General features: G+C 34.8%; 1 protein-coding gene across 1 annotated transcript; it reads right to left on the bottom strand.

Moving 5' to 3' along the window:
* Positions 1-10,490: 10,490 nt before the first annotated feature.
* LOC129911141 (uncharacterized) lies at positions 10,491-12,317 on the bottom strand. The gene has a single exon (XM_055988829.1). It carries the CDS (start codon positions 12,315-12,317, stop codon positions 10,491-10,493), a length of 1,827 nt encoding a protein of 608 aa, XP_055844804.1.
* Positions 12,318-15,133: the final 2,816 nt, after the last annotated feature.

Below are 15,133 nucleotides of genomic sequence, written 5' to 3'. Positions count from 1 at the left end.
TAATGATTTGGTTGCCCCCTTAAAATCACGAGATTCCTCTTTAAAAGTCACGGTTTCCACCCGAATCTTTGCTGTGTTTTCGTCAGTAAAACACGGATAGCTTTTAGTATTTTTTTAGATTTTCATAAAAAATAAAAATTGAAGTCACGGTTTAAAATCACACAAAAAAAATTACAAAATTATATATAAACTAGCCAGTTCGTAACCTCCAACTAATAGTTGGACTGGCATGTATGGGTTGTTAGTGGGAAAAGGGGAACGCATTCACCCCACCCCTATTACGTAAGTCGTTTGTACTAAAACGAAACAAAAAACGAAAGAGGGACAAAGAGCGAAGGGGACTGCCAAATAAATATCTAATTTAAGACAAACTGTAGCTCCCAGAGCAAGTCATTTTAGTAAGTATACAAACGACTTACGTATTAGGGGGGATTTTCTCATACAAAGTATGGGCAAAAGGCGTAGATGCCGATTACTAGTTGAGGGGCGGCGAACTAGCTGTTTTAGTCTAGAATATGGAATGTGCAATGACTAACGGGAGAAAAAAGTCATTGGAAATTTTTATTACAGAATTCTATCTGCAAGACATCAGAAAGTCGTCATGTAAAAATCTTTTTGACTTCTATGAGGAGAACAGATTGGTCCCCAAATTTGCCGCCCCTAAAATCTGCCGCTCTAGGCTCCAGCCTACTCAGCCTTCTGGTAAATCCGCCTCTGATTGAATTTCTTTTAAACTACTTTTAGACTAAAACATTTTTATTAGATTTTAGAAGCATAAAGTGAATTAAGTTTGTGTTTGTGACCAATTCTTTATAATTTTATAATATAAGTAGTTTAATTGGGCTTTTTTTGGTCATTTTGGCAATTTGACCAAAACAAGCCCAATTAAACTACTTAAATCATAAAAGTGAATGTTTTTAAAATTTAATTTATAATGCTTATTCCGTTCGAAAAATTCACAAAAATTATGCACAAAGCTTATATTTTGTTTGAAAAAAAAAAAAAAAATAGTTTGTTCGCTGTTAAATAAAAAACGACGCTGCTGGGGAGAAAATACTTTTGTACTTTAAAAAAAAAATGACTAGTGTACCTACGAGTAGGTAAGAATCGATATACAGGGTGTCCCAAAAGTAATGGATCAAACGAAGTATGCTGATAGGCCAACTTTAGGTCTCTCAGAATTTGGTAACTTGTTTATCTCAAAACTTTACGATTTTCGATTTAATGCAGTTCTTGTGAAATTTCGAAAAATCCCGATTTTGCAACAGTATTTTGCTTCCTTCGCTCACAATTGATTTTTGTTTTTTACAATTCTTTCACTAAAACATTGCCTAATAATAAGAAATAATTAATTAATTAAAATATTTTTTTATTTCATTCGCCATTTTGCTGCAAATGAATTAACAGTTCCATGTTTTATGAAAACTCAATTCCTCACTTTTATTTCGGAGCAACACCCTGAACAAAATTTTTATGATGTGACCCCGGTTTATTATTTTGAAAACTTGCCGTGTTATTGCAGATTTCAAAAATGTATAAACGTTTCCAAAGATGAAATTAGAACAAAAGATATTAAAATTTGAATGCAAAAAAAACAGAGGTTTTCAGAGCAAAATAACAAACAAATTAATTGTAATTATAATCCCTATAATTATAAGCCTACATTTTTTAATTATAAGAAAAAAATTCTTTAGTTACGATGAATATTTTTTTTTTATCTAAGGGCCAATTTTTCAATAGTCAGATAAAGCTCAGATAAAGCTTATTCCTAGGAATAAAAGTTTTTTTTTTATATTGACATTTATTCTTCTGATAGTCTAACTGACGATTGAAAAATCAGGGCTAAATGAATATCGTAAACAAAAAGGAGAATGGGCAAGTTTGTATGGAAATGGGACCTTACGTGGCCAGGAATGAATTAGTTATTTTTTGATGTAATTAAGGTTTACATATATTGTGCAGAAGTTTTATCCTTGTGACGTACTTCTTAAACGGATAAAACGCATTTTTGCATTTAACACTTTATATAGTAGATTGTCTCAATGTTATAACTCAATTGTGTATTTTAAGTGCAAAATATGATGATTCTCTGTCATTTTCCCTGAGTCTGAAGACCTTTATCTTGAATATCCAACCACTAGAACCCAAACAATAAGCATTTTAAAACAACAATTTCAAACCTATTTTTAGAGTTTCGTTGTTAAATTTTTTGTTAGTTTGAATTGTTTAAAAACTTTCGAACAAAATCTTGAAGTGGTTGTCTTAAAAATCTTATGTTATGAGTTCTATTGGTCGGATTTTCAAAATTAATGTCTTCAGGCTCAGGGAAAATGACAGAGCATCGTATTTTATGTTCCATATAAAAATATAAATCAATTTATCCTTCATACATTAAACAATGCACTAGCAATACTAATACTTCATTATCTTGCATTCTTAACGCAATACAGCGAAACGTCCATAGTAAAAGTTTTTCCTGGGTTATAATTCTTTTATTTGATACCAATTTCATTAATGGCCGCTCAACGTCCAAAATGCCCATTCTCCTTTGAGAATTCAAGAAAATAGAAATATGATCTTTTCATTCTGTTTAAATCAAAAGCAGGCAGGGATTATTTGTGGTATAATGGTAAAGTAATAATAATTTTCGAATGACAATTCTTCGTTCAACAATTCTTCAAATAAAAGATGTTTGCATTATCTATACAGAGAGGTTACATTTAAAATTTTTTTTTTTTTAATTTTATAATGGTGGGGTTTGAGGAGGAGGGATGCTGCGTTAACCATACCATAATCGAAGAACAAACCCAAAAATCATCTCTTAAATTTTCCTTATCCATATCGAGAGCATGCAAGAATTGATAACGGTTTTTTTTAGAGGAGTTTAATACAATAATTTTTTACTATGGGAGGTTGGTCCATCTCCCCCTGTTTAGTCGGGAGGGGCAATTTTCTAAAATATCACGTTAAATACAAAAAAAAATTATTAAAAAACAACGGCAACACTTACAGTTATGAATGATACCTTTTTCAAAAACTAGAATTGTACACTTGATTCTAATTTATAAATTAAATTATTGCAATTAATTGTTCTCGAAATAATCAACTTCAAAGTCAAAATTTGGGAAAAAAAAGTAAAAAAAAAAAACACATTAAATACTATTTTAACCAAGACTGTAAATTTAAGTATGAAATAAATCAATGAAATAAACTGCCTCAATTAATTTATAATCAAATTCTGAAAATTATATGCTTCTATGCCTTCTATTTTTTGAGAAAATTGAAAATTAAAAAAACTACTTTTTATCAAAATTGTATTTTTTAGCTGTTTTCGTGTTTACATAACCATAATGCTTGCAAGCAGTATGCCCCCATGCAACCCCCCTACTTGGGCACACTTTTATAGGATTTGGGGTGGGTGCGAGTTTGGGTGAAGGCAAACTTTCTTCAGAATTTAAAAAGTTTTTTCGAATTCAAAAGAAACTTTGTACATACCCAACCTTGACGCCACCCCAAATCAATCCAATAGTTTGCCCAAGCTGGGGGGTTGCAGGGGGGCAGCAGCCCCCCCCACTTAGCCATCTCACTTTGATACGCCTTCAACTTCATATATTTACCATTTTTATAAAAAAATCGCGAGATTCTTAGGACCAATTTCAAATGGCCTAAGCGAAGCAATGAAGTTGTCTGAGCTGGACACAGGACCCAAAAAGAGAATTTAAATGCTGAGAACCCGCGAAGCGGGCCAAACATGATACTTTTAACAAGTTAAAAAGCTGTTCATATTAGCGAAAATAGTTAAGAAAATGAAAATCTGATAAAAAGATAATTTTCTCATTTTCAATTTCCTCGGATATTATAAGGCATAGAAGCATATGGTTCTCAGTATTTGATAAGAAATTGATTGAGGCAGTTTATTTCATTGATTTATTTCATATTTAAATTTACAGTCTTGGTTAAAATAGTATTTAATGTGTTTTTTTTTTTACTTTTTTTTTTCCCCAAATTTTGACTTTGAAGTTCAATATGTCGAGAACAATTAATTGCAATAATTTGATTTAAAAATTAGAATCAAGTGTACAATTCTGGCTTTTGAAAAAGGTATCATTCATTACTGTAAGTGTTGCCGTTGTTTTTTAATAATCACTCAGGATAGGTGATCCTGAGTGATTTACCAGAATATTTTTTCCAGAACAAATCAACTGGTCATCTGAAAGTCGTACTAATTTGCTCAGACGGTCATCCAATACGGTAGTTTTTTCTTTTTCATGTAGGTATTCGTCTTCTCTTTGTACGTATAGGAAGATGTGCAGAAGGTTAGTTTTCATTTCATTTTATTTACATTTGGTCACCCCCACCGCTGATATGATAAGAGTCGTATGTTAAATAGTTATTAGTCAATCAATTACTTTTACCGTAATCTCAATGCCATTGCATAGAAATCAAAAACACATCTGTATCGACTTAAGCTATCCAGCATCCATTAATAATCCGCAATCTGACTGACAATCCAGCCAGAGACCTTGCCTTGAAAAGAAGAAACAAAAAAAAAAAAATCAAAAAAAAAGAATCTCCTGTCGCCGTCGTCGTCTTTTAAACATTAAAAATTTATTGATATAGGTACTGGATACACATGTATATATCCTCTCTACAACACTCTGACATTTGCATAAATCATCCGAATTACTCATTGATAGAAAGCACACCACAACCATCTTGTTATCCCTTTAAGATGTGGTGCACCCTAGCTATACCTACTAAAAAACACAGAAACAAAATCCCACAAAATCAGTCTGACAGATACATTTTCCATTACCATTCCATCCAGCATATTTTCTTTGGTTTGGCATTGCTTGTGTCTCTCCGTTATCCTTTATCGAGTAATTTTCATTCTGTCACAATGAAAATGAAATCGCAAAAATGCAGCTTTATCACAGAGTCAGATAGTAGACGACCGACAACGATTTCTGCAACTCCCCCAATTGCTCCCTGTTACCGAAAATATATCCCCAACGAAAAGCACCAAAGTTTACTTTAGCAAGAACTGCAATCCGAAGAAAATTTACTCACCCCACCTCACAAACCTCCCGAAAAAATATTGCATCCTCCCCAAAACTCCAAGCATCAACTGAGAGAGCTCACGAAAAACTAATTCCAAACGATTGTTGGAGCAGAAATCTACTCTCATTGTATAACCTATTCATGTCCTTTTGTTGGGCGGAATTGGAGTCAAATTGAGAAATCCAATATTCTATCTCCTTGTTGATTATTTTACGAGTACCGCATTGAGAGATACATTTGAATCTAGGAACTGAAATCCGAATCCCCCCAGAAGAGATCTCTAAGAACAAGTGACTTTCACAGGATTAAGAGAAAATCCTTTCCCCAAAAGCCTTTTAGGCCCATTTGCTGAAACTAGTCGTAAATTTTGATCTTAGCTAGGCCGAACATATCTCTTATGTTTTACTTAGTTTATTCTAAGTTTCTAAAAAAATTTTATGTTCAACCTAGCACTGATTGACTTTCATGCGAGAAATCCCTGAGAACTTCAAATTAATTTGTCAAATCGATATAAACGTCAGTTAGTTTTTATTTGTTTTTGAGGCCCATTTGCTGAAACGAGTCTTAAATATTTATGTGAAACATAAACCCTTAAGTTCTACATTACGGTTTGCACGAACTTCAAACTGTGTCATAAATTCCTCTAAGTTTAACATAACTTAGGGGGAAGAAATAGTAGAACTTAAGCTGTTATGTTCTACCTAGCCACTTTTATTTTATGAAAAAAGCAAGAATGTCGCTCAAAAATTGATGTCGGTAGTACAAAGGACATGAATTATTATCAATTTAATAAAAATAAACTTACATTCATTAACTTAAACCATCCACAGATGGTACAATTTACACCACAGTTTTTTGTATGAGGCACTATTTTGCTGTCATATTTCATTGACTAATTTTGACACACCAGCACATTTACACACACACACGAATAATTTTTGTTTAACCAATTAACACTTATTTTTGGCTCAAATATACTTTTTTACACTTTTATTCCGCAAGATAAAGACACAAATTTGAAAATTTAACGATATTGTTGTATATTAATTGCTAAATTGCTCAAAATCTATTTAAATTATTTGACGTTTCTATTGATTTGACTTTTGAATTTGAAGTTCTCAGCGATTTATATCATGAAAGTAAATCATTGCTAGGTTAAACATAAATATTTTTTAGCAACTTAGAATAAACTAAGTAAAACACAAGAGTTATGTTCGACCTAGCTAAGATGAGAATTTATGACTAGTATGAGCAAATGGGCCTTAGATGTATATGAAAGTTGTATAGATTTCTATCGTTGATGTATTAATCGGGGTCAGAGATTCATTGTACAAGATAACTCGAAAGAGGGTTTTTCTTTTCTTTTGGGTTAATTTCTATATAGTTTTTAGTTTTAGTTGCCAATGCCAATACGAGAAGCACTAAAATTGCATTTGAATGATCCTTTTGTTGAAATATATTCTATACATTTACATTTTCTTATTTTCTTTGTTTTGAAAGGGGATCGTCCTTCGACGGCCGACGGGTTCGTCGTAAAAATAGTAAACTAACATTTTTTTTTTGCAATGAGAAAAGACAATGGAATCCAGCCAGTAGTCGTGTCAAGTCAGTCTGCTTTGAATTCTAAGAAAGAAAATCTCAGAGAGTATAGTGTTGAAATTAAGGTTCTGGCATATGCGATGCTTTCAATTTGCAAATCCTTTTACACACACACACACACACAGATACAAACACACATCGGAATGATGTAACGATATTTCAGGAATTTAAATTGAATGTCACATTGTTTGTTCTACCACATTTTATGTGAAAGTGTTTTAATATAATGTCACATTTGCATTTGCTGATGCTTTTCGTTCCTTTTTTTTTCCTACGTTTCTGTATGCAAAAGCCAAAAGATATGGTGGCAGTAAATGGAAAAGAAACGTAGGATAACAAAAAAAAACATTCACATAGAATAGGAATTCCAATGAAATTTCATTCACTCACTGACTGCAGGGAACGTCAAGCTTACAACATTCAAAGTAAACGAACTCTGCGAACCATCATACCATAGCGAATGTGTGTGGGATGCTTTTCGAGGATATTGTTCTTTTTCTTATAATGTTGTTTAGTCTGCGCGCATAAAAATTCATTTCTATTCTGCACATGCCATCATCGACCATCGCGTATGTAACTATTGTTAAACAAATAGAACAGGAGTGGACCAACATCATGCTAAAAGCTTTAAGATGCAATAGGCGCTAAGGCTTCAGGGGGCGACAATTTTTGAAAAAAACGGGAGTAGAGCATAACACCATAGTTTCATTACGGTCAAATTGCATATGTGACTAAAATCCATTTTTTTTTTGTGAAAGGTTGGATATAAGTCCACAAGAATAGCTTTGTTGTAAGAAAAAAACAAAAGCTTAGAAGTGAAAATGTTTTAAGAATTTTTGAGGTCACTACATTGGATTTGGAGTGGGTTCGAAATTGATTATATGCAATGTTTCTTTGTGCTTAAAAAAAAATTTTGGATTAAAAAAAAGAGGTTGTCTGTAAAGCCGGTTACGATGATTTTACGTGATAACGTCGTCAGAAAACAGGATGTGTGCTTTTGTTTAAAATGAGTCAATTGAAGCGTTTACTTTTTTCAAACAATCATTATTTTAAAAGCTTACAAAAAAAATTATGCATTTTAAAAGCCAAGTATTTCTTCTTAAGAATAAAACCGTTTTTAAATTTTTACAATGCGCAAAAAGTATAAAAATAATTTATTGAAAACAATCATTTTCATCAAAAAAAGCAAAAAAAAACATGAATTTTTATATTCTCATGTCATTAATTCCATTTTTTTTCCTAACAACCTATATTTTATACCAGCAAGAAAAAGAAACGGTCTACCATTTCCTATGTCAATGTCCCGCCCTTGCTAGGAATAGAGCACTCTCTCTGGGGAGCGAATTCTTTAATGTCATAGATAACATCTCAGAATCAAAGATCAAAGACTTGATCTCGTTCCTAAATGCAACAAAGTGGATTTAGGACTGCCTAACACTTGTTTTTCCCTTTTTTTTAAAAACCAATTAAAAAATGTATTTCAAATAAATCCAATTATCACTCACAGGTTTCATAAGTTTTGGTATCAAAACGGCGCATCCTGCGCTAATTGGGTCAATCAAACATGGTTTGCCTTGACCGCCATCTCTACCTACCATACCATCTGAAAGCTTATTGTCTTAGCTCAAAATATATATATCGATCAGGTCTGTGAGACATCTATAAAAACAGCTAGAATTTTTTGAACTCTATCAAATTTCATTAAAAAAAGCAAAAAAAACATTTATTTTTATAAAAAATTTTATACCATGTGATTTTTTATTTCACCTTTCATATGACGCATCAATCTCATTTCAAAGATGCCTACAAGAGAAGTTAGAATTTTTTAAAGTCAACCATGTCGAATTTCCAGACTGACTTACGGTACTTCCCACACTGGTGGCTGTTCGGGGGGCAACAGAAACAGATCTCCATTGGTGTTTTGAGGTTTTTCGCAAGTTTCTTGAATAAACAGTGTGTAGCTTGTAGTTAGTCTATCGTTATTAGTGATATACCAAATGAAAGGTAATTGTATCAGGATGCTTATAAAAGTTTAATAAAATTTCTATCTGCTTTTGGTCAAAAGTTATAACCTGTTGAATTCTAAAATTTTATTTTGCCGTTATCTCGAAATTGTGTTTACGAAAATGATTAAAACTTCGCACACATATAGTTGTAGTCATGGTATATTATTACTTCATATACTTTATTCCTGTATATTTTAAAGAAAAAAAGATAAAAATAAAAAACGATGAAAATCGGTTAAAAACGGTCAAAAAACGTGTTTTTTAAAAAACTTGTTTCTTCCGTTATTCAGTCAAAACTCACTAAACGATTGCACATGTATGCATAAGGCCAAAACCTACAAGTTTGAGATTTTTTGAACGCTTCAAAAAAAAAGCTAAAAATCAAAAATTACCCAAAAATACCCCTAAAACACAATGTGTTTTTCAAAAATTCATATTTCGAAACGCAGAGTGTTTTTTTCTCTTATCTTTCACCTGGCATCTTTAGAATTGTCAAAAAAATTCCTTTACCCAAAATCATCATTTTGTCATAGCCCCAACACGTGTACAACGTTCAAACAAAACGTTCTAGCTTAGTTTCAAAATTTTTTAGAATTTTTTTCTTTAATGCAGTTATTCTTAAATTAATCTTATTTATCTATAGCGAAAAAATCAATTCTCTACGACTTTGCGTTTAGATTTTAGCCCAAATTTCATCTTTCCGTTTTACCCCTGTTTACCCTATTAAATGACGGAATTTTTAAAAATCCTAAACTTGGAGTATAAGCTTTAGGTTATTATCTTTCAAATAAGCTATAGAATATTTGTGTATCTCTAATAGTTTATTTTTAATTTTGAATTGAAAATGGCGTCACTTTTTTGTGGTGGCTGCTGTGGTTCATCGATTTATAAGACGTTATCACGTCAAAATCTGAAATAAATGATTTTCTTTACCAAGTTAAATCTCTAAAATTATAACAATTACACTTATAAAGTTTGAGTCTGTAAAGTTTTAAATTTTTTTAACAAATGGCCTGGCTGGAATTTAAAATTGATCGAACAAGGTACAAGAAACCTCATGTTATTACCATAAGAAACTTCAACCGCTTTGCGGGACGGGTTCAAATTAAGTTAGAGACTTAAAACTTAGGGAATCTTTTTTTTAGTTTATTTCCAACCATATAAGATCTTAGAAGCATACAAGTTCTAATTATTTTAAAATAACGAGCACCCTATTGTGCATTTTGCAATTCACATCATGATATGCCATAATTTCCTAGTTACGAAAAAGTAGCATAGATTCCGTATTTTTGGTCAAATTCAATAAAACAATACACCAATTTGTGCCTAAACATATAATATTCTTTCAGAATATACCTAACCTTAATTTATTTTTGTGTTTGTTTTATTGTGCAATAAAAAATGGGTAAAGTTGAAAAAATTTAGGAAAAAATCACTTTTTCAAGATTTATGGGATAAAAACCTACACTTAATTTGTTTAAACAATAGACTTATATACATCGTTTAAAAGGTCTGAGAACCCTCTTTCCAAAAACATATAACATATTGAGAATTGTTAAAAAACTGACTCAGATTTTGATAGATTACCTCGTAAAGTTTGTAAAAATGATTTTTTGTAAATAAAAAAAAAATGGAGGGTTCTAAAAATATAACAAAAATATTTGTATGCATTATTCGACCATATAAACAGCCTACATTATGTTAGGTTAGGTTAGGTTAGGTTAATAGGGTGGTGCACAGCTAAGCTGTTGCATACACGGGGGCCTGTTGGTCCATTGTGATACCCTCTTATTTTAAAAATCGCAATGATGTTCCTAAACTGGTCTATCGGTTTACAAAGACTGGCTCATTAACGAACCATCCTGTACTCTCAATAAATTTTCTCATGTTAGCCATTGGTACCTGCGCTAGATCGTCCAGTTCATCCACGAACCTCGTTCCAAAGAAACGAAGTCGGTTTGTTTGGAGGTTTGGACATTCGCAGAGCAGGTGTTTAATGGATTCTATCTCCTCTACATCTTGACAGCTCCTACAGAAATCAGGTGCAAATACACCCATTCTAATAGCCATTGTGCCAATGGCACAATGACCCGTTAGTACACCTATCAAGACTCTAATGTTCTTTTTGCTCAGGGATAATAAATACCGAGTTTCTTTTTCATTGGTTTTGGGCCATAAACTTCTAGAAATAATGCAATCGTCCCTAGTTTTCCAGGTGTTATTGATTTGTTCTCTAGTCAATAGGTCTATTCTCCTTTTGAGCACACCGATAGGGATATCTGGTCCCTTTGCTAATTGGATGCTAATATTCTCATTTGATGCTGAGCCTAACCTAGCTAGTTCATCCACTATTTCATTCCCTTCTATTTTGCTATGTCCAGGAACCCAGCAGAGTTTAACTTGGTTAGTGTAGCAAATACTATTGATTCTTTTCCTGCAGTTTAAAACCGCCTTGGATCTTATTGTCTCACTGTCTAGAGCTTTGATAGCAGCCTGACTGTCCACAAAGAATGTAATCTCCGAGGAGATTAGTTTTTCTTTGAGTACCAATTCTGCCGCTTTCTCTATAGCAAAAATTTCAGCCTGAAAGACACTACAATCGTCTGGGAGTCTGAATGATTCTCTAATATTGAGAGGTTTGCAGAACACCCCAGCTCCTGTTCCTGATTCCATTTTTGAACCATCAGTGTAGAAGGGTATTCCTTGTTTGCTGATAAGCGAATTGTGATCCCATCCTTTTCTTTCTGGTATTAAAATGGAAAATTTTTTATTGAAATCTATCAAGGGTGGAATGTAATCTGTAGTCGCTTCCAATCCAGGAACTGTGTCGTATCTTTGCATGATAGACCCATGACCATAAGTGTTTTGCTTCCAGTAGCCCAGTTCTTTTAATCGAAGTGCGCTTTTGGCTGCCGTGCATCTTATGAACTCGTCCAGGACTGGAAGGTCCAAGATCATTTCTAAACCTGCTTGTGGCGTAGACCTTTGTGCCCCTGTAATCCCTATACACGCTAATCTCTGTACTTTGTTAAGGTTCTTGAGATAGCTTGATTTCTCAACAGCTTCCCACCATACGATCGAACCATAGGTAAGTATGGGGCGAATAATCGCCGTATACATCCATTGGATGACTTGAGGTCGCATACCCCATCGTGCACCAAAGGTTTTTTTGCAAGTGTAGAAAGCGCATAGTGCTTTTTTCATTCTTTCTTCGGTGTTACGTTTCCATGTAAGCTTGGAATCTAGGATTACTCCAAGATATTTAGCTTCTTTGGAAAGTATCAGAGGAATATCATCAAGTTTAGGAGGATTAAAGTCCCCTTGTTTCCTTTTCTTCGTGAACAGAACCAATTCTGTTTTAGTGGGGTTAACCCCAAGACCATTTTGTGCTGCCCAAGAAGATATTTCTTTGAGTGCGCGTTCCATAATGTCTCCGATGGTGGTAAGAAACTTACCTGTTATCAGAACTACTATGTCATCTGCATAAGCTACTATTTTTATACCTTGACTTTTAAGTTTTGTAAGAATTTTGTTAACCACAAGGATCCAAAGGAGAGGCGAAAGAACCCCTCCTTGTGGAGTACCCCTAGTTACTGTTTTCTCTACAGTACTATTTCCCAATTGTGAGTAAATGATTCTGCCATTTAACATTGTATGGATCCAGTCTACTAAAACTGAATCAACTCCAATATCGACTAGACAGTATTTTATTGATTATGTGTTAACGTTGTTAAACGCTCCTTCAATATCTAAAAATGCTGCTAGTGTATGTTCCTTGTTTTCAAGACTTTTCTCAATATGAGAAACTACCTCGTGCAATGCGGTTTCCACTGACTTGCCTTTAAGGTAAGCGTGTTGGTAGTTGCAAAGGTTGTTAGAATTGAGAAGTTCCCTAATATGCAGATCAATGATTCTTTCCAGTGTCTTAAGGAGAAACGAGGAAAGACTTATTGGTCTATAATCTTTTGCAGTTGAGTGTGTCGGTTTTCCAGCTTTTGGAATAAAGACCACTTTAACTTTTCTCCAACTCATAGGGACGTATCTAAGTTTAATACAACTAGTGAAAATAACCCTAAGCCATGGTGCTATTACATTTAAAGCGTTTTGAAGAAAAGCTGGAATTATCTCATCTGGTCCAGCAGATTTATAGGGTTTAAACGAGTTGATTGCCCAGATAATCTTCTGCTCTGTAATAATCTGTTCTATGTTTAATTCTTGGTGTGTGGATTCAAGCAGGTTCGATTGCTTGGAACCAGGAATATCGGTATTTTTACAGCCAGGGAAGTGTGTTTCCATAAAGAGTTCAAGTGTTTCTTGGCTCGAGTTCGACCATGATCCATCAGGATGCTTAATGTAACCCGGTGTCGTGGGGTTAGAAGCAAGGACTTTACGAAGCCTAGCCGCCTCACTTGTGTTCTCAATGGATTCGCAGTGCCTAGCCCATGAATCCCTTTTAGCCTTCCTCAGTTCTTTGGTATAAAGGTTAAGTTTGGCTCTGTATGAATTCATGTCACTCTCTAATTTACTCATTTTTGCTCTATTGAAAAGTTTTCTGACCTCTGTTCTGTGTTCCTTTAGCTCACTGTTCCACCATGGTGGGTTAGTGGGTTTTGTGCAACGAGATAGGGGACAGTGTTTTTCAAAAGATTTTTTCATTTTACTAGTAAGGATTAGGACGGTATTATCGATGGCTGATGTGTTTACAAGCGTTTTTTCCCTTGGAGGGTCGATATGCTCATTCAGCCATTTTGTATACTCTATCCAATTTGTTCTAGTTGGGTTTCTGTAAGGCTTGATATCTATTAAATTTCTGTCTAGGGTGAAGAGTATTCTAAAGTGATCCGAAAAGGATTCCTCTGGAGAAACTCTCCAATCTCCTATCGAAATTTGCTCATTATTGCTCATAAGAGTCAGATCTAGAATTTCTTCTCTGTTTTTGTTTCGGAATGTTGGGTGATTACCCCTATTACATATCGTCATGTTAGAACAAAGAATGTATTCAAAAATTGACTCACCTCTTTTATTGATGTCATTACCACCCCATTGTGTATGATGGGCGTTGGCATCACATCCCATCACCAAAGGTGTTCCATTTACCGTGGAATAATCCACAAGCTCCCGGACTGTTTTTGATGGTGGGCTCTCCTCCTCGTATGGCATGTACGTCGACGTTAAGATGAAGTTGCCTTCCTTAGATTCAACGCTGATTGCCGCGTTATCATTGTTGCTGTACCTAGATAAAAAGAAAGCGTTAATTGACTTTTTGGTTAAAATACAACTTCTTACTTTACCTACTTCAGACGTGGAATGAAAAAGGTTATAGTATTTTGACCTTAATCCATTTACCTGGTTCTTACAGATCCATGGTTCTTGGATCAAAGCCACATCCACGTTATTTTGAGACATGAAGAGCATTAGGTCGTGAGTCGCTGCTTTAGCGTGATGCAAGTTGATTTGCACCACCAGCAGCTTTTGGCTCCCCTTTGCTTTCATGCCTTCTTACCTTTACGGTGCCAATACCGTACTTCAGCACGTCTCCTTTCGTTTTTAGCAGGAGGTCAGAGTTCTCATCCACCGCGAACAAGAGGTCTTTCCCTACTCCGCTATGGCTCACCTTAGATTTGATGAGCCTCCAATCCCCTACGGGTATTTCTATGTTCTGTCTCTTTAGCAGTTTGATTATGTCCGCATCCTCGTGACATGCAGGAGGTGGGATCCATATGTTGATCTGCTGGCGAAGTGGTATAGCTGTCACGGGAACGATTTCAAGAGACGCCCCTTCCCACAGTTCGCCACATTTGGCGATTATGTTGGAAAGGAAGTCTCTTGTTTTCCGATCACCACAGCAGACCACTTTAACTCCCTTTCGCCATCCAGCGCCGTCGAAGATATAGTTCGCAGGACTATCGTTTTCGGGTAACGCCATCATCGCTTTGAGGATCTCATTTTCCACAAGTAGCCAATGTTCCGCCGAGATTTTCCCATCAGGGTTGTCTCGACTTATTATGGCTGCTTGTAGATCGATCGGGGTAGTGTCGAAGCTGTTGGTTTTCAATTTTTTGACACCGTCAGTATTGGCTGTCTCCTCCGACCTATCTCTTTTTGTTGCTCCAGACTTCGTCCTAGAAGAGTTGCCTACTTGCGTTTTACTGTTTGTAACATTAGAGGGCAGTTTCTTGTTGGTCGTCGTCTGATCTTTCTCTGCGCCTTTTCGAGCATTAGAGCTAATACCAGCCTGCTCACAGTCAACCTTTTTAGGGGCCGACCTAGATGTGGCAGCATCAACTCCTTTGCTCTCAGACTTTTTGTTATCTTTTTGCTGAGAGGGGTCTACGGGTGTAGTGGCAATCCCTGCCTTACGTTCGTAGGACCTTATCAGCTTTTTATGCTTTTTAACAAGAGCCTTGTCCCTCGCACTGAGAGTGGAAGGATCTTTGCTTTCAGTGGCTCTCACGAATCTTTTAGAA

This window comes from Episyrphus balteatus, chromosome 1 (assembly GCF_945859705.1).
Source record: "Episyrphus balteatus chromosome 1, idEpiBalt1.1, whole genome shotgun sequence".
NCBI lineage: Eukaryota > Metazoa > Arthropoda > Insecta > Diptera > Syrphidae > Episyrphus > Episyrphus balteatus.
The sequence above is the reverse complement of the archived record's forward strand: the minus strand, read 5'-3'. Positions and strand labels throughout refer to the sequence as shown.

Coding starts and splice junctions, on each gene's coding strand:
- LOC129911141 (XM_055988829.1), bottom strand. CDS start 12,317: ATGTTAAATGGCAGAATCATTTACTCACAATTGGGAAATAGTACTGTA.